General features: G+C 36.9%; 1 protein-coding gene across 3 annotated transcripts; it reads left to right on the forward strand.

Annotated features, from left to right (window-relative positions):
- The first annotated feature begins 516 nt into the window (after positions 1-516).
- Positions 517-17,539, forward strand: LOC306848398 (protein ENL-like). 3 transcript variants are annotated; one of them, XM_079382922.1, is made up of 12 exons: positions 517-651; positions 3,849-4,029; positions 5,467-5,549; positions 6,181-6,324; positions 6,436-6,561; positions 8,417-9,046; positions 10,311-10,401; positions 10,862-10,973; positions 12,827-12,926; positions 13,387-13,464; positions 14,965-15,036; positions 15,121-17,539. In XM_079382922.1, exons 1-12 carry the CDS (start codon positions 640-642, stop codon positions 15,247-15,249), a joined length of 1,758 nt encoding a protein of 585 aa, XP_079239048.1. In that variant the 5' UTR covers positions 517-639; the 3' UTR covers positions 15,250-17,539. The 3 variants fall into 3 exon arrangements, with proteins under 3 accessions (XP_079239048.1, XP_079239049.1, XP_079239047.1); XM_079382923.1 differs by having other exon boundaries at positions 542-651; positions 13,387-13,455; positions 15,121-17,538; XM_079382921.1 differs by having other exon boundaries at positions 581-651; positions 6,181-6,561.
- The last annotated feature ends 398 nt before the right edge of the window (positions 17,540-17,937 follow it).

Below are 17,937 nucleotides of genomic sequence, written 5' to 3' on the forward strand. Positions count from 1 at the left end.
CTTGGCAATAACTGGAAATGTGAATAGGCTATAGCTTAATTGTAAAGGCCAAGACTTTATTATTGCCTATTCAGCAAAAATACCCTGTATACTACAGTAAAAAGTGTGACAACTAGCCCCGGTGACCCATATATTAAATTAGTGCTTTCAAATGGCAAGTAAAATCACTAAGCATTCATTATTTATTGTAATCCCCTTAATTAAACACAGAACAGAGGCATGCCCTCAACCAACCAATCATAACACAGCTGTGTGTAACATGCTTTGTTTTCAAAGACGAAATTGAAAATGATTCATGGAAAAATAACAATGCTAAGTAACGCTACTAGACTGCAAAAACAAAAACAAACATCCTATCGGTTCGGCTAATCTCTAATTATTACCTACCAGTACAGGCAGCCCGTGGGAAGTCCCGCCCACCGCGCTTCGCGATTGGCTAGCCGGCGTACAGCGCATCCTAGACGGCATTCGATTGGTCACAAGCGCTTTCTGTTTTGGGTGCATGCCAGAGGTACGGAGAGGGGAGGGGAACTGTCTAGTTTCCGGTTTTGGGCTGGAATTGACACACAATGAGGAGTCGGGAGCAGCCGTTCAAAAGCCTTCTGTAAATAAACAGGACCCTCATCAGGCCGGCGAACTATGGAGAATCAGGTAGAGTATGAAACGCTTTTGCTGTTGCATGGAGTGAAGTCAACTTTTGTAAGCGCGCGCTTAGAGAAATCCACCATTGAAACTGAATGTGGACACTTGGGGCTCGTGAAAGCAGCGGATCGGACCCATATAACCCCCTCCCTCCTCCCTCCTCTCAGCCATCTGACTCGAGCTGGCCACGCATATTAAAGCTACATCGGTATTTGGGGACATCAGCTCAGCCTAGAGGGCTGGATGCGTGCGCCAGCTTTTGCAGTAGGCAAGTCGTGCTTGCAGCAGCAGAAACACAAAGGAGAGTGTTTTTGTCCTGTGCTTCTCTGGCCCGGGAGTCACCACCACAGTCTGCGGCTTTTATTAGAGGAAATGAGGAACATGCATTTTCATGCACTAGTGTTCTTGACTGAAGGCTGAGGGCACTGCACAGGTCTGTTCTGAGGGTGGGGGTTCCTGATGGGCTCCTGAAGCGGGAGTCTGTCTTCTTCCAAGGCTAATTAATTGCCCTTTTTATGCAATATGATTTATGAGCAGCAGCAGTGATCATATGCTGTAGATGAATATCATTGCATTAACATGCTGGCTATTTTTACACCTTCTGCCTTGTGGCTGTGGTCTGCAGTAGGTTAATTGTATTTGCTGCTATTAAACCTTTATTATTATATAATATAGTATTTATTATTATATAATCTAAACTATTTTATATTAATTATTTATATTATATTATAGACTATTTTATTATTATAAACTATATGGAGTCTTTCTTCATAAAATTTGTGCTTACCAGTTGTAATGCAACATCAATAATTGTAATGGTATTATGACTTAAAATATGACTAAATTAATTATTTTTAATAAATAATAAATTATTTTTATTACATGTTTTTACAAAAAAAATGTTTAACGTATAAACGTTAATACGGTCTTGATAAAGCTGTCTATGTAGAGAAAAAAATATAACTCTTTTGTGTTTATTACTGCTTATAGTATTACTATTTAATATTAATGAGCTGTTTATCCCATTATTACTTTCATTATCGGTCCGTTTGTATTGTTTTGGTCCTTTTTAACTTGCTTGATCCAGCTTTAGGCTACTAATTCAGCTAGATACGTGTGCATGAAGACAAATCTCAAACCAAATAGCTTAATTTAATCATAAATCTGATTATTTAATGTGATTTTAGAAAAGCACGTTGTAAACTTCAGTTTTGTCCCTCCACTTCTCAAGTAATGAAAGATTATCTTGAAATATAGTTGATATGCATGTTTCATTCGTTCATGTTTTCCAAGCTGGATCTTTGACAACAGCATTGCAGCAACTCTTCAGAGACTTGTTGTTTTGTCGTTTGCATGTTGGCTTCCACGTGACCGGCTTGTATCTTTACCGTGCTTGACTGATAATCTGTATCATAGCAGTGACCTGAGAGAAATCCAGTCTGCCACTTTTGTGTCTGTTTTGTGTTTTCTAACAAAACGTGATGCGGGTGAGTGTGTCTTGTGAGACCAGGAGCCGGCAGTGTTTGCCTGTCCTGTTTAATCTACTCCTTTTCAAAAAGGCCTTTTGATCTTTTTACCCCCCTTCACCGGGATTAACGTGGTCATGTGTTGAACCTCTTATTGTGTACGTCTCCTGTTTGTCCCATATCGTCTTCATATTCAGGTGGTCATGTTCCTGTCAGGCGGGGTGGAACAGCCTTTAATGTTGGTAGCATTTGTAATCATTACCTCAAGGCAAGCTGCTGTTGCTGAGACAAATTAGAAATGGCAAGTTCTGGAAAAAGAGCGGACTGAAGCTGCGTCGTTCTTGCCGTTGAGGGTAGCCAGGCTTTTGTCTCGCTGTCTGTCTATATATGTGACTCGGCTGGGGCTTGTGGGTGAGTGAATGAGAGATGGACTCACAGGGTTTATTCTGATGCCTGGCAGCGTCGGGGTCTGGCTGGCAGGTTTTGGCATCGGAGAAGTGGGAGTGTCGGCCAACACAGAGAGTTAAAGTGCATTATGGTGACAGGCCAGACGCCAGCCAATAAGATTTTCCTTCCACTAGTGTGTTTACAATCTTTCAGAAAAGTCAAAAAAGCACATCCCAGTCTTGTTCTTTATTCTGGTTCTTCAGTGTCCACTAGTTCAGGGACTCGAGTCAACAGCATCTGAGCATCTCTGGGCACCTGTACCCGGTCTGGCCCGTCTCCACCCTGTGTGGGCAGTGTTCATTTTTCCTGGCTGCTTTTCAAGGAATTCCCTTGATGGCTTTTTCTGGCCATTTGGCAGAACCAGCTGATGATACAGATGATTAGCCCTTTTTTTAGTAACTCTTCTCTGCTATATCAATAACCGTTTTCATCTGTATGAATTCATTCAATTAAAACAGTCTTCTTACAAAAGAAAATAGCCTACAGCTTGATATTGCATTTTTTTGTCTTTTGTTTTAGGAGTGCACAAAAGTGTCATTCCTAAAAAGCACCATTATTAAAATAATTTCGTAATCTGAAAATATGTAATACATATTTTAAAGAAAAAACATGCAATATAGGCTACATATAAAATAATGCTAATATGTATGTAAATAAATAATATATTATCATTTTATACATTATTTTATTTATATATAATTTAAATCCTGACCATAATGGAATATATAGCTAAATTTGGGTTATAAAAAAAAAAACCTTTTTGAAATAAGTCTCTTATGCTCGTGCTTAAGGCTGTGTTTATTTGATCAAAAATACAGTAAAAACATGAGTATTGTGAAATTATATTAAAGTTTAAAACTCTTTTCTGTTTTATTACATGTAAATTGTTGTAAGTTGATGTAATTTGTTCCTTTCATGGTAAAGCAGAATTTTCAGAAGCCGTTATTCAGCCGTCTTCAGTGTCATTTATTTTTTATTTTTTTTAAATATGCTTATTTTGTGCTCAAAAAATCTTTATCACTCACTGTGATTATTAACTGTGACATTTTTAGGATGTCAGTATTCTTTGATGAATAAAAATCATTTTTAAATAGAAATCTTTTTATTTTTATTTTTTAGAATACTTTTTTATTTTTAAAAATCACATTTTACTTTATATCAAATGCCAGATTTGTAGTAGTCTGTGATTATGAATTACAATGCCGGAAAGTGTCCGCTGCTCTCCTCTGCTGAACTTCAACTGAACTCGTTCTTATTGAAGCATTTAATTAATATGTGTTTCTCTGTTTTCAGTGCACGGTTCAGGTAAAGCTTGAGCTGGGTCACAGGGCCCTGCTGAGGAAGAAGGTGACATCAGAGGGCTTCACCCACGACTGGATGGTGTTTGTGCGAGGCCCTGAGAACAGTGACATTCAGCACTTTGTGGATAAAGTTGTCTTCCGGCTACACGAGAGCTTTCCTAAACCCAAGAGGGGTAAATTTTATAACTTCACAAATGAGACGTTGCACCACTCACAGTTCAATCTTCAAAAAACAGCATGTATGAGAGCCACACGACACATTGCCTATCATAAGGAGCAGTGTGCTTCTTTCTTGTAATATTTATAGGTTCTCTCAATCTTAAAGTTTTGGCTTTGTACCACACCAGCTTCTAGGACTTTGGTGTCGATACTAAATCAATACTGAAGGCTACAAATAAACAGCCTCGGATGACTGGAGAAATGAAACTACTGTCAGCAGATTAAACATCAACCCATTTCACTTGTCACGTGCCTTGGATTAACAGTGCTGGTCTAAGACCAAAGTTAGCATTTTATATTCACATTATTTTATGATGATTTGGATGGAGGGATATTTTGAATATGCACCATTTGTTTCATTTTTTATTTAATTTAATTCATTTTTTTGTTGTTAATATACAATCAGCTCTTTCACACTGTGTTTTAGTGAAGTGGTACAAAACACTGATTCTAAGATTTGTTGGCAAAATTAATTTACCGTTCGTGAATATTAATTGGGTCATGCAGATGTTGCTTGGTAACCTTCCTGGAGTGTCCAGTCAAGTCATTTTAATAAATATTCATGATTGTGTCTTCACCATAGTCGGATTCTCGAATTGGCAACTGATCAGTGCACACTTAACAGCATGTGCCTTTCAGCCATTCAGTTAGGCCTACTGAGCAAACATGATGTAACATAATTAATATTCATGAGCAAAGCCTTCATTTTCCTGTTTGTAAATGAAAGCGCCAATAGAAATGTGAAACCTCCTTACTAATAAAATTATGAAACATTAAATAATATGTAATGATACATTACTGTACTGTTCCAAAGTTCAGGTGTCAGTAAGATTGCTTTCTTTCTTTTTTTCAAAAGAAATGATTGCTTTTATTCAGCAAGGAAACATTAAATTGCTCAAAAGTGACAGTAAAGACATTTGTAATGTTACAGAAGATTTCTATTTCCAATAAACGTTGTTCTTTTGAACTTTCTATTTATCATAGAATCCTGAAAGAATGTTTCACAAAAATATTAAGCAGCATAACTGATTTAAACTTTGCTAAAAATAAGAAATGGTTCTTAAGCACCAAATCTGCATATTAGAAAGATTTCTGAAGGATCATGTGACACTAAAGCCTGCTAAAAATTCAGCTTTTCCATCACAGGAAGTCGTTAAAATGTTCACAATATCACTGTTTTACTGTATTTTTGATTAAATAAATGCAGCCTTGGTGAGAATAACATACTTAGAAATATTAAAAATCTTATCAACCTCAAACTTTTGGATGGTGTATATGAGTACAAATAAGTCTCTCTAAGCCTCTTACATTCAAATAGTTATGAATATCATTGTTAGATGCAGATTTGTTTTTTTTTTGTGAAATAATTCATCTTTTTCTTTTATTTGCAGTGTGTAAGGAGCCACCATACAAGGTTGAGGAGTCGGGATATGCTGGTTTTCTGATGCCCATAGAGGTCTACTTCAAAAACAAGGTATCTGAGTCTCTTCTTTCAGCTCTTTTGTCCTCTTTTGCTGTTCTGTCTTGTTCTCTAGTTATTTCTATTTTTTCACATTCACATACATCCCCTCTCTCTCTGTGACTCATGAGTATCAGCTTCTCTTCCTCTTGTCTTGTCATTTGTGAACCCCCCCCCCCCCCCCCCCCATTGACATTAAACAGGCAATGTAGAGTAGAGTACGCAGAGGAGAATGATTTGCCTTATGATCAGAGCAGTATAATGCGAAACAATTACACTCTCATTTGCAAGCCCACCTGCTAACTTACAGGCTTGTGATATGTATCTGTATCTGTCATATGTCATATCCAAGTCTTGTTTTCCTGAGGTGTTTTCAGTAACTCACAGATTTTAGCATGCTGAGAGACAGAGATAAAAAGATGTGGAGAGGAGGAGAATGTGCATCTGGGGGTTTGATTTGTAACTCTGATCTTTGCTGATGTTTTGCCCTTGAATCTTGAATGAACCTCTGGCTGTGCCGCCCATGAAAGAAGTCCTAGAATCACTGCAGTTGCTGCTCTGTTGACTCACTTTAATGCTTGTCTTCAGTTGTTCTGTAATATGAGAGGATTTAATGGAATCACGCAATAATGCAAATTTAATACAGGAGGAGCCAAAGAAGGTTTGCTTCAATTATGACCTCTTCCTTAACCTGGAGGGAAACCCACCTGTCAATCACCTGCGCTGTGAGAAACTAACCTTCAATAACCCCACTCGTGACTTCCGCCGCAAGCTGGTCAAGGCTGGAGGGGTGAGTGCTGCATTGTGGGAAATGGAGCTGTTTCTTGCATGTTTGAAGTCAGGAAAATTTAACATTTTTGGTGAATGTGCTCTCATCTTTTATTCATTCTGCACACATCAGATCATGGTGGTCCCAGAGGGGGCAGAGGTGGTCCCGAGACCCAGCCCAGATTACCCCATGCTTCCAACCATCCCACTCTCTGCCTTTTCTGACCCTAAGAAGACCAAGACCTCACAAGGATCAAAGGTCTGAAAAATCATTTTAAAATATGCCATATGACATGCTGAATGATGTGCTGTTGTCTGTCTTTTTTAAACAATAGAGTCCAAAATTGAAATCATATGGAAAATCTGTATTTTTTCTATTACACCTGGAAAAAAAACTATTTTAGGATTTTTTTAAAAATCTGTAAAAAAAAAAAAAAAAGAGAAAAAGTTTGATTTAAAATGAAGATGATATAATTTAGGGTCAGTAAGATTAGTTTTTTCTTTTTGTGGAAATACTTTTATTTAGCAAGGATGCATTCATTTGATAAAAAAGAGAGCAAAGACATTTATAAGGTTACAAAAAACTTTCTATGTATCAATGAATCCTAACAACAAATTCTTAACATAAATCATAACATAAATATTAAAATACATCATCTTATTTTATTTTTCAGTTAATATAGTAATATTTCAGAATTTTGCTGGGGGGGGGGGTTCAAATAAGAAATGGAGCATAAGAGACTTCTTCAAAAACTTGAAGAATTCCTTAACCCCAAACTTTCGAATGGTAGTTTTTCACTCAAATGATGTTATTCTAAAAATATAATTTGTAATAAACTAGTGATATCTGATAATAGTCTGTTGAGAGATATTAAGTGATCACAGCTTCCTCTATTCTCTCTTTTGTATACTTCTAAGCAGCAGATTAGATCGTTTCAGTAAGAATTAAGAGTCCATTATGTAGGACATGTGCCATATCTCTATTAAATGACCTTCGCTTTATCATATCTGAGCGCTGGTGCTTTGTCTGGGTCACTCTGCGGCATCTTTCATTAGTGCAGTAAAGAGGGTCAGTCGCTTGCTGCTGATTTACTGTGATCATCCAGAGCTGGACGTCTTCCAGCATCCCCATTATCCTTAACAGTCATAATCTCAACACAGCCTCATTAATACAGCACATGACCTTTGTGTGAAGGTCACACATGGGTGATATGATCGCAGTTAAGACAGGCTTTAATTGGTAGAGGTGTCAAACTCTATGCTTTATCCTAATAGGGGATCTGTTGTGCAGTTGAATTTGACAATGTGCAATGAGGGTAAATGGTGACAGATGATAACAATATGGCACGGAATGATTATTATATTAATATTAGGGTTATTCAAAATGACATATTTTCCAGAACGAGTAGTTGGATTATTATGCATGTCCAGTAATAAATAAAATAGTGTGTATCTTGACCAAAAACATGGTTATTTTTTTTGTGAGTACACCACCGTTCAAAAGTTTGAGATTGGTACGATTTAAAAAAAAAAAAAGTTTTTGAAAGAAGTCTCTAAAGCTTACCAAAGCTACATTTATTTAATCAAAAATACAGTAAAACAGTAATATTGTCAAATATTGTAAAATAACTTTTTTCTATTTGAATATATTTTAAAATAAAATGTATTTTCATCAGCCATTAATCCAGTCTTCAGTGTCACGTGATCATTCAAAAATCATTCTAATATGCTGATTTGGTGCTCAAAAAACATTCCCGATTATTATCAATGATATAAAACTGCCTAATATTGTACTGCTTAATATTTTTCAGGATTTGAATAGAAAGTTCAAAAGAACAGCATTTATTTGAAATAGAGATATTTTGTAACAATTGTAAATGTCTTTTCACATTTGATCACTTTAATGCATCCTTTCTTACTAAAATTAATAATAAAAAAAAAAAATTTAATTTCTTATTATGAAATAATGCAGTACTTTGAATGCAGTACTTCATACAATTCATAACTATCTGTAGTTTTCTGCAGTCATTTCTTGGATAACTGACAAATTCCTGTTTATCTCGGAGAATAGAGATTATATATTTAATTGTTAACACAGTATTTTTTTTCTGTAGGAGCCTAGTAAAGAGGGAGGCAAAGTGCCCAAACCTCACAAAATGGCCAAGGAGCATCGAGAGCGGCCACGAAAAGACTCTGAGAGCAAAGCCACATCCAAAGGGGACATTGAGCGGGACGGCAGCAGCAAAAGTAGCCGTGACCCTTCCTCATCTTCATCTTCGTCATCCAAGAAAACTGAGATCAAAGTGAAAGACGAGAACAAAGTCGTGCCCAAAGCTGCTTTCAAGGAGCCCAAACTCAAGCCGAAGGAGTCCAAAATAGAAGGCATGTCTCCTAAAGGAGGGGGGGCGGGGTCAGCAGGCGGTGGAGGGGGAGGTGGAGCGGCCGATGGAAAAGCACCCAGCAAACGACCTTCCAGTGCGGAGTCACCCAAACCTAGTCTCAAGAAGCCAAAGAAGGGGGGTTCAGAGGGGTCAAAAGGCTCCAGCAGTGGGGGGTTCACCGGCACCTCCCCCCGAACCACGTCTTCCTCCACGACCTCCTTGGGATATGCCGATAAGAAGGCCTCTAAAGAGAAGGGCCGCTGGGCCAAGAGCAAGTCAGAAGCCCAGGAGGTCAAGGAGTCTAAGAAGCCTCCGGAATCCGATGACTCCAACTCCGATGATGAGGCCTCGTCTAAATCTGAGGTTAGAATTAAATGATAATAGTTTTGTTTATAAGATTTGTTTTGGATTTTAAAGCAAGATAACACTGTTTATTTATTTATTTAAAATAAGTTACGGGTTGGCAGCCTTTAAAAAAAAAAAAAATCTAACTGAATATGTATTTTTTTTTCACAATAACATTTAATTAATTAATATAAGTGAGGGTTGGCAAACTTTTTAAAAGTGTTACAGAAGTTTTTTTTTTTTTTTTTCAGTACAATGTATTTGTTTATTTATTTAAAATACGTTAGGGTTTTTTTTATTACAGTGTTAAATTTAATTTTAAAGTTATCACAATTTAATTCATTAAATAATGTGTTTATGTATTTATATAGAATTGGTGAGGGTTGTTCCTTTTTAAGAAAGTCTTGAATTTATTTATTCATTGATTCATTTATTTATTTATCTAAACAATATAATGTGTATACTTAGTTAAAATAGTTGGCAACTTTAATTGTTAAATTTAATTTGTCATTTCCTCCACAATATTTATTTATAAAAAAAAAAAAAAATTCAGGGCTTGACACAATGTTAAAAAAAATTCCACAAGAAATATTTATTTATAATTAATATATTTAATTTATACATTTGTATAAAGGCCGGGACACAGCAAGCCAACGGTCAGCTGTCGGGCCGATGGCGAGCGACGGTCGGGCTAGTTTGTTTGGTGTGTTCCACTCGTCGGCTCTCTTTGGGCTCACGTTGACGGCAGTCGGGACCGTCGGCGAGAGGGAGAACTCTGATTGGATGTTCAGTTTAGCAAACGAGTCAGTGCCCGAGAATTACAGCGAAAGTGATGAAAACAAGCACATAAATGAAGGCGGTACAGACAGAATCATTCTAATACGTGAATGATTTCATAACAACATGAGCTGCTTAAAATGATTAAAGACTTTAATCTTGAATATCAGTGATGTTGATAACTTTAATTTAAAGTTATCAACATTACTGATATTCAAAATGGTAAGCAAGCGCTGGTTTGTTCACGTTTCGTATACCTGCGTTTATCTCGTATATCTTTGTTTCGGTTTCTCCTTTTGAATGACGAATATATGCTATTGATAGCTGCTGATATAGACAGTTAATTCCTCTCACGCATGCGCAGAACGCACGTGTTAGTTTGCTTTGGGCTGTAGTCTGTGCGGTGTGTTCGCGAGCAGCTTTTTGAGCTGCCAACTCCTGACCTAAAGCTGATATTGTGATAACCAAAATCTTTCATTTTTGTCCTGTCCGCTCCTTCCCACAGCAGTCAGCACCTTCCAGCCCGTCTAATTCCAGCTCCAGCTCAGAGTCCAGCTCCGATTCAGACTTTGAGCCACAGCAGAAACAAGGCCAAGGTAGGATCTGCTCTTTTACTGCAGGGAGTGTCCTGATAAGAAGCGGTCAGATCCATAAATAGATTTCCCTACTACACTTTAACTCAAGGTTAACAGTCTGCTGCTTTAGTCGATTACCGTGGAGAGGGTTAAGGACGTGTCAGAACAAGGAACTTCCTTAAAAATGAAGGAATGAGTGGCATTTTTTAAAAAGGTTATGCGTGTAATTTGTCGATAGTTAAAATCCTTGTTCCTTTCACATTTTATTTTGTAACATCCAGTCCAACACAGAACATTGGCTTAACTAATTAAGTTTGGGTGAGACATTTTATTTGTCTAACCAATGGCAGGTTTGAGAAGTTTTAAGGAAATGTTTCTGCTTTTGCAAAAATGACACACTTTGCCTTTAAAGTGGGATTTAGACATTTCAGTCAAACCACCGTAAATGTGGCAGAAGCTCATTGTGGACTTTGGTCTTTAGGCCCGCTCCGCTCTATGGTGGAAGACCTCCAGTCAGAGGAGTCTGATGATGACGATAGCAGCTCAGACGAAGAGACGCCAGTCAAGAACAACCTGCCCAGTCGAGACTCCAGGTCGTTCTCCCTCTTTCCTGTCAATGTTTGTTTAAGCAGGTCTTTCAGATGCTTTAAGTCCCTGTAATCAATGTTAGCAGAGGTGGAGAACGGATTTGTTTGCTCAGAGTAAACACTTGACTTTATACGCCTCTCTCTATTCTTCATCTCACTCAAATGTTGCTGAGCTGCTTTGAAAGACTTGTTTTTGCGAGGCTGGAAGTGTGAGATGAATGGTAGAATTGGATTTTGTGTTTATTGTTTATTATAATTATTCTTTAAAATGAAATGTATTCATTCAGATTTAATTAAAAGTATTCAGAAAATTTAAATGAATAGCTTATCCAAAAAAATAAAGATAATTTACTCTTTCTTATATTGTTCCAGACTTTTATAACTCTTTCTTCCAATTTTGATTAATTGTTTTTTTAAATATGTCTTTTTAATATTGAAATTGAAGTCTGGTGCTGTCAAATTGGAAATGGTCAAAGTATTGTAAAAACGTGGTTCATGTGACTCATTAAAAGTGCTCAATGCGATTCATGCACTATATTTCATGTCTTCTGAAACCATTATAGATCTGTTTAAAATTTAAATTATTTCTTGAAAATCTTGGCTTAGTTCTTCTAGCATTAAAAAGAGAAATAATGTACTCTGATTTGTGAGTAAATCATTAATATATTTCCAATGTTTTCTTGCATCAGATCTTTTCAATGAATTTGAATTCTCAGTGAATAACAACTTAAATTTCAGTCTGTTCCTTATACGTCTATTGTATGCCTTTAGAAGATTTGGAATATTGTGCACAAGCCGCAGGGACCACTTTTACACCGCCTTTGCGTCTGTTTTGAAGCTTGAAAGCTTTACTTCCCATTCATTGTAATTACATGGGAAAGAGTGACCAGAACGTTAAAAACTGTTCTTTTATAATTAAATGTAAACATCCTTAAAGTTATGTACACTACCAGTCAAAAGATTTTGAACAGTAAGATTTCAGATGTTTTTTTAAAGAATTCTCTTCTGCATTTATTTGATCCAAAATATAGCATAAACAGTAATATTATGAAATAACTTTTTAAAATAACTGCTTTCTATTTGAATATATTTTAAAAAGTAATTTATTGCTTTGATCAAAGCTGAATTTCCAGCATCATTTCTCCAGTCTTCAGTGTCACACAATCCTTTAGAAATCATTCTCATATGCTGATTTGCTGTTCAAAAACATTTTTTTTTTATTATCAATGTTTAAAACAGTTGAGTACATTTTTCTTGATGAATAGAAAAATCAGCATTTATCTGAAATAAAAACCTTTTGTAACATTATATACTATACCATTTAAAAGCTTGGAGTCTGTATATTTTTTCGGAGGTAAAGAAATGATAGAAATTAATACTTTTATTTAGCAAGGATGCTTTAAATTTATCAAAAGGGTTGATGAAGGCATTTATAATGTTACAAAAGATTTCTATTTCAGATAAATTCTGTTCCTCTGAACTTTCTATTCATCAAATAAACCTGAAAGAAAAAATAATAACAATGTTTTTTTGAGCAGCACATCAGAATATTAGAATGATTTCTGAAGGATCATGTGACTGGATACTAAAAATTCAGCATAGAAATCACAGGAATAAAATACATTTTAAAATGTATTCAAATAGAAAGCAGTTATTTTACATAGTAAAAATATTTCAGAATGTTACTGTTTTTGCTGTACTTTGGATCACATAAATGCAGGCTTGAAGAGTTGAAGAGACGTCTTTAAAAACATTAAAAATCTGTTGAAAAACTTTTGACTAGTATTGTTTCATTTTTTGCTTGGTTAATCCTTTCGTTTCCTCACAGAGTTGACCTCTTTGATATTTGCTCTCCACAGGCTGAGCTTAGACAGCGAGAGTGACTGCAGTGATGGGCCGCAGCGTCCCAGTCGAGACCCACCACCCCAGCCACCGAAACACAGCACCACCAACAACAAGGTGAACTGATACTCAGTAGTGATATAGACGGCTTCTTGTTAAGCCTTGACAGTCACCCAATTGGTGTGTTTATTCATTCAGTCATGCCGATCGTTCAGTTTGCGACACAATCTGTTTTGCTCCTTTGTAACTTGATTGCTGACTGTCGGATGATGGACGATTGGCATTAGTTCTTGGATTACTCTGCGCCCAGTGCTGAGTATGAGGTGGCGACACGCAGCTTTTGATCCAATGACTGTGGAATGCTGTTTAACTGGGTGCTGCCAGTCAGATCACTGGGATTTGGAGCAGCGCTCCAGGCACCGGTCCACTCTTACTGGAAAAACACTGCAATAGATCAATGTCTTGATTACTCATTCTTTAAACCTCTGCTTTAGTCCATCTGTATGTTTTTTTTTCTTTCTTTTCTCCATCTTGTTCCTTTCCTCTCTCCATTTCCTTTTGTCTGTCTATCATACAGGTGTCAGGCAGAAAGAGTCCAGACCCTTGTTTACGACAAGAAAAGGTCCTGAAGAAGGGATACGACAAGGTAGGAAGGGTAAATAAACCTTTTAATTTTCCACCTCTCACTCCCATAAGTTATTTCTGTTTGATCATTTTGACCCAACTTCCAAAACCTTGCTTTGCTGTCTGCTGCCCACATATGTGCCCTCTTAAAGGAAAACTTGCATCTGATGTTTCTCTGCGTCACTTTTTGCATAACTCTGGATCATCGACGCCAAGTTTCGTTGCAATTTCTTTCTAGGAATCTTTAAAGTCTCTCCGCGAGCGATCGTGCACGTGCGGATATATTTGTGGCAGTTCAGTTATTCGACACAGTGTATTTATGTTGCTAGTGACTTGAAGATGTTGTCCTCCTGCCTGACTTTTGTTGAATGAGAAACGAACTGGGAAAAAAAACATTGCATGTCAAAGAAGGCGGAGTTCCCAAACCCACCCACCGATTGCGTAATTGCCACGGACCAATTGGTAGCTCAAAAGGTGTTTAGAAGCCAAAACGAACTACCCCAAAAAGTTTGCTTTGGTGAGCTGTATCGAACTGCCAAAACGAACTCAAAACAAACTTTGTTTTGGCCGGATGTCATATCAGTTCGTTCTTTGATTTCGTTTGAAGTATATCGGGGCCTTTAGGGTTACTAACTGAAATGGAACTTTAGTTGCAAATGGTTTTAAAGGGTTTCCATTAGCATGTTGCTAAGCTAATAAAGTGATACTTACATTTACATGTATAAATTTGCCGCTTTCATCCACTGCATATTTTCACTTTACCGGTTGTTCGTTTCCTTGGGAGTCAAACCCATGACCTTGGCATTGCTAGTGCCATGCTCCACTGAGCTACAGGAAAGTCTGGTACTCTAATAAGCATAAAAAATACATAACAGCAAAATGTTCAATTAATATTCAGTTTAATTAGAGTTGAACTATATATTGTTTCAGATTTTAATATAATAAAGCAGCTTTTTTTCTTCTTATAATTTAAAAATGCAATACAATTTTAATGTAATAATAATAATAACATTCGAATAAATTAAATAATTATGTAATAAGTTGATTTTCAATCAAATATTATGGAAATAAAATGCATTGAATACAAATACAACAACAACTACTTTTATTATTATATAATAACAACAATGGTTCATATTATTATATTATTATTATTGTAATAATAAGCATGTTTTGAAATACAGTAACAACTATTTTATACAACTATTATATAATAGCAACAATGGTTTGTATTATTTATTTTATTTTATTTAGTTAGTTATTTTACACCTCCATCTCGGGAGGCAGTTCACTAGTGGTGTACCTAAGGTCCGTTCAGTCAGTGCACAGTGTATGACATCATGCTGCTAATAGTAGTTTGTAAGTTTGTAAAATTGCTCTTTCCAGCTAATTTAAGTAAATATGGGTGATGTTAATAGTTTCAGTGCTAATACAAGCTTTTATGTGTTTGTGTCTTTAGAATAAAACCAGACCTTCTGTTCTCTTTTTCCTGACATCTTCCTCTCCTCTTGTTTTTTTCGTTTTTTTTCAGGCGTACACTGAAGAGTTGGTAGACCTTCATCGCAGGCTGATGGCGTTAAGAGAGCGTAACGTTCTACAGCAGGTGGGTGTTTGCGTGTGAATTGAAATAGCTTGTGTTTGTGTAAAGGCTTTGAACAAAAACCATTGACCCGTTTCCTGCCTCCAGATCGTGAACCTCATCGAGGAGACCGGCCACTTTAATGTCACCAACACAACTTTTGACTTTGACCTCTTCTCATTGGATGAGTCAACTGTTCGTAAACTACAGAGCTACCTGGAGGCCACCGCCACATGACAGGAAGTCCATCAAGACTTAGGGGAGGGGGAGGGCTGCCCTTTTTCACTTCTTTTGTCCTGAGAGAGGGCTGCAAAAGGTGAAAATCTGTTCACAGGAAATGAAAACAGTAGGGAAATCACGAAAAGGAGTGAAACGTACAGTATTTTGAGGAGGAAGTGCAGCTATGAACCAACACTACAACACTTCTTCTCTCCTCCTTAATATCCTGTTGGACAGAAAGTTCTCTTCTTAACGGGGCCAGAACTGCTGGAGGGTCATATTCGAATCAGCTGGAAAAAAAAAAAGTCTCCCTGTAGCCACACGCACTGATGCATCAAGGGTTGCAACCTTTTATATTTTATTTTTGTACCAATGTTTTTCAAGGTATTTTTGATTGTGGTCGGAAAAGGAAGCCCCGCACACCATGAATGTATCGCTTTATATCCTCTAGGGCTAGTCTTAGTGCCTTTTTCACACCATCTCATTTGTGCTCTTAGGAATTACAGCAGTGTTATCTTTCACTCCGACTTTAGTCAGTCCTTCTATATATGTGGGATCCCTGGATATCGTCCCGGGGAGATTCCTGATTTGTATGCCAATATGTATCAATCCTCATTTATGTGTTCGCCAAACGGGCCTTAGAACTTAAATGTTGTGCATTGCTAGTGCAGCTTGTGAAAGTATTTGGAAATCTGTGTTGATCTCTGTGTTTTCTGTCATCATATCTGGTTTATTCATTAGACTAAGCGGGAGAGACAAAAGAAAAGGACGAGATGCGCTGTTTTCCTCTCATGTGGCCCCTGAAACAGCAGTCTGTAGATTCACTGTGCTTCTGACTCCGACTCTCTCTCTCTCTCTCTCTCTCAGAGCGACTATATCTCGACTTCACTGACTTCACCTCTGTGTTCATTGTTATGCTAATAGCTTTAAGAGGCTCCGTGGCCTGAGCTGCAGACCACATGCCCTTAACTTCACCCTGCGAGAGTCTGGGAGTGTCGTTTGCACGGGTTTTGAATCTCCAGCTGATTCGTCTGAATCTTAACGAACAAAAATGTTTATAACTTTGTACTGATTTAGCATATTTGTGCGGTTTTCAGCGAGAGAATGCTTGAGTGGCATGTCTGTGAACTTTTGACTCCCAGTTCTTGGTGTGTGAACTTTAACCTTTGACCGGATACTGGTTCAGGTCAGCCTGTCAAAAAGGGGTGGGACATGAGGCAAAGGGGGTGGAGTTCGGTGAACTTGAGTGGCAGCTCTGAAAAAAGAGTACGCCCGGTTGTTGTTGCTGTTTTTTAAAATATTATTTGAGGGGGTTATTTTTTATTTATGTACCTCTGCACTTTTGGCTTTGTTGACTCAAGTACTTAATTGTCTAAATTGTATTTTTAATAGTTTTATACAATATTTACATGCAATATATTAAGTTGTCAATTATTGTCAAGAAATGCCAGTTTTTAAGGAATTTTAGTTCTTTTCTTTTTCTGTATCAGCACATTATATCGTCATAGACTGTAAACGTGACCATCAGAACTTGAAACTGTTACTTCAGGCCAATTTATGAGTTCATGGCAGGGTGTTTGTGTATATCAGAGTTGAATTTCTACAAGTTGACATCTAGCATCTGTTTTGTTGTAGCCTCATTATTATCCACTACAAGGGGAGGACTGCAGATTTGCTAAACGAAATTTAACGAAATAAACGAAAAAAAATGTGTTCATGTATTTGATTTAAACCGTGCTGAAAAGCTGGTTTGCTTGTCTTAGATTGGTTTTGGGCACTTGTCACTTGGTTAAACCAGCTAAGACCAGTTGGTTTAAGCTTTTTTCAGCAGAAAAGTGGAGAACCGCTGTGTTTTGTACATGGGATGCGGCAAAGTAACACTAATGGAGGGGCAACAATATTTCAGACAGTCATATTACACAGATACACATGTATAGTAGACAGTGGGAGTCTGAGGAAACGTTAATCAACGGTTAATACTGCATCATTTTCACACTTCGCTTGCAGGTTCAGAGAGCTGTCTTTTGTCAGTCAGTGGTGGTTTTATTTGTGTTTGTGAGCGCGGAAGAACTTGCTGTATTTATCTGTGGGGTTTGGGGAGGTCTGGGTTTTTACATTTGTTCTGATAACGTGGTAGAAAACCTTCCGTGATCTGAACAGAAGAATAACCTTTTAGTATGACGTGTTAAACTTGGCATACAATGCCACCATGTGGCTATTTGATGCAAGTTGTAATAAGGGCAAAAGATGTTACTTTTTGTTTTTATTGCAAAATCATATTATGAATAAAGTAATTTGAGTACTGTTCACAGCGTCTTTTATTACTAGTTTCATTGTTAGGAGCCATCTTAACAGCTTAATCTTCTTTATAAACCTCAGGTTAAACATTGTATTACAGGTACATTTGTTTTATGAATATTTACAGTTATTTTTTTGATGAAAATACAAGTAAAACAGTAATATTGTGACTATTGCAATTAGAAATGAACGTATTTTAGTGTTTTATATATATATATATATATATATATATATATATAATTTATTCCAGTGATAGTTTAGCTAAATTTTCAGCAGCCATTAGTCTAGTCTAAAATAACCATAAAACTTTAGCCAAAGTATAGAAACATCTCAAAGAGTATTTACTAGCTGTATTTCATGAGCTATTTTTGATCCTGGTGACCAATTAATATTAATTTGAAGTTAAAA

This window comes from Barbus barbus (assembly GCF_936440315.1).
Source record: "Barbus barbus genome assembly, chromosome: 28".
Taxonomy (NCBI): domain Eukaryota; kingdom Metazoa; phylum Chordata; class Actinopteri; order Cypriniformes; family Cyprinidae; genus Barbus; species Barbus barbus.

What these genes read in the sequence shown, in the direction of transcription:
- LOC306848398 (XM_079382921.1), top strand. An exon ending in AGACCTCACAAGGATCAAAG is followed by an intron (nt 6,562 to 8,416) that starts GTCTGAAAAATC and finishes TTTTTTCTGTAG; the next exon opens with GAGCCTAGTAAAGAGGGAGG. An exon ending in ACAGCAGAAACAAGGCCAAG is followed by an intron (nt 10,402 to 10,861) that starts GTAGGATCTGCT and finishes TTTGGTCTTTAG; the next exon opens with GCCCGCTCCGCTCTATGGTG.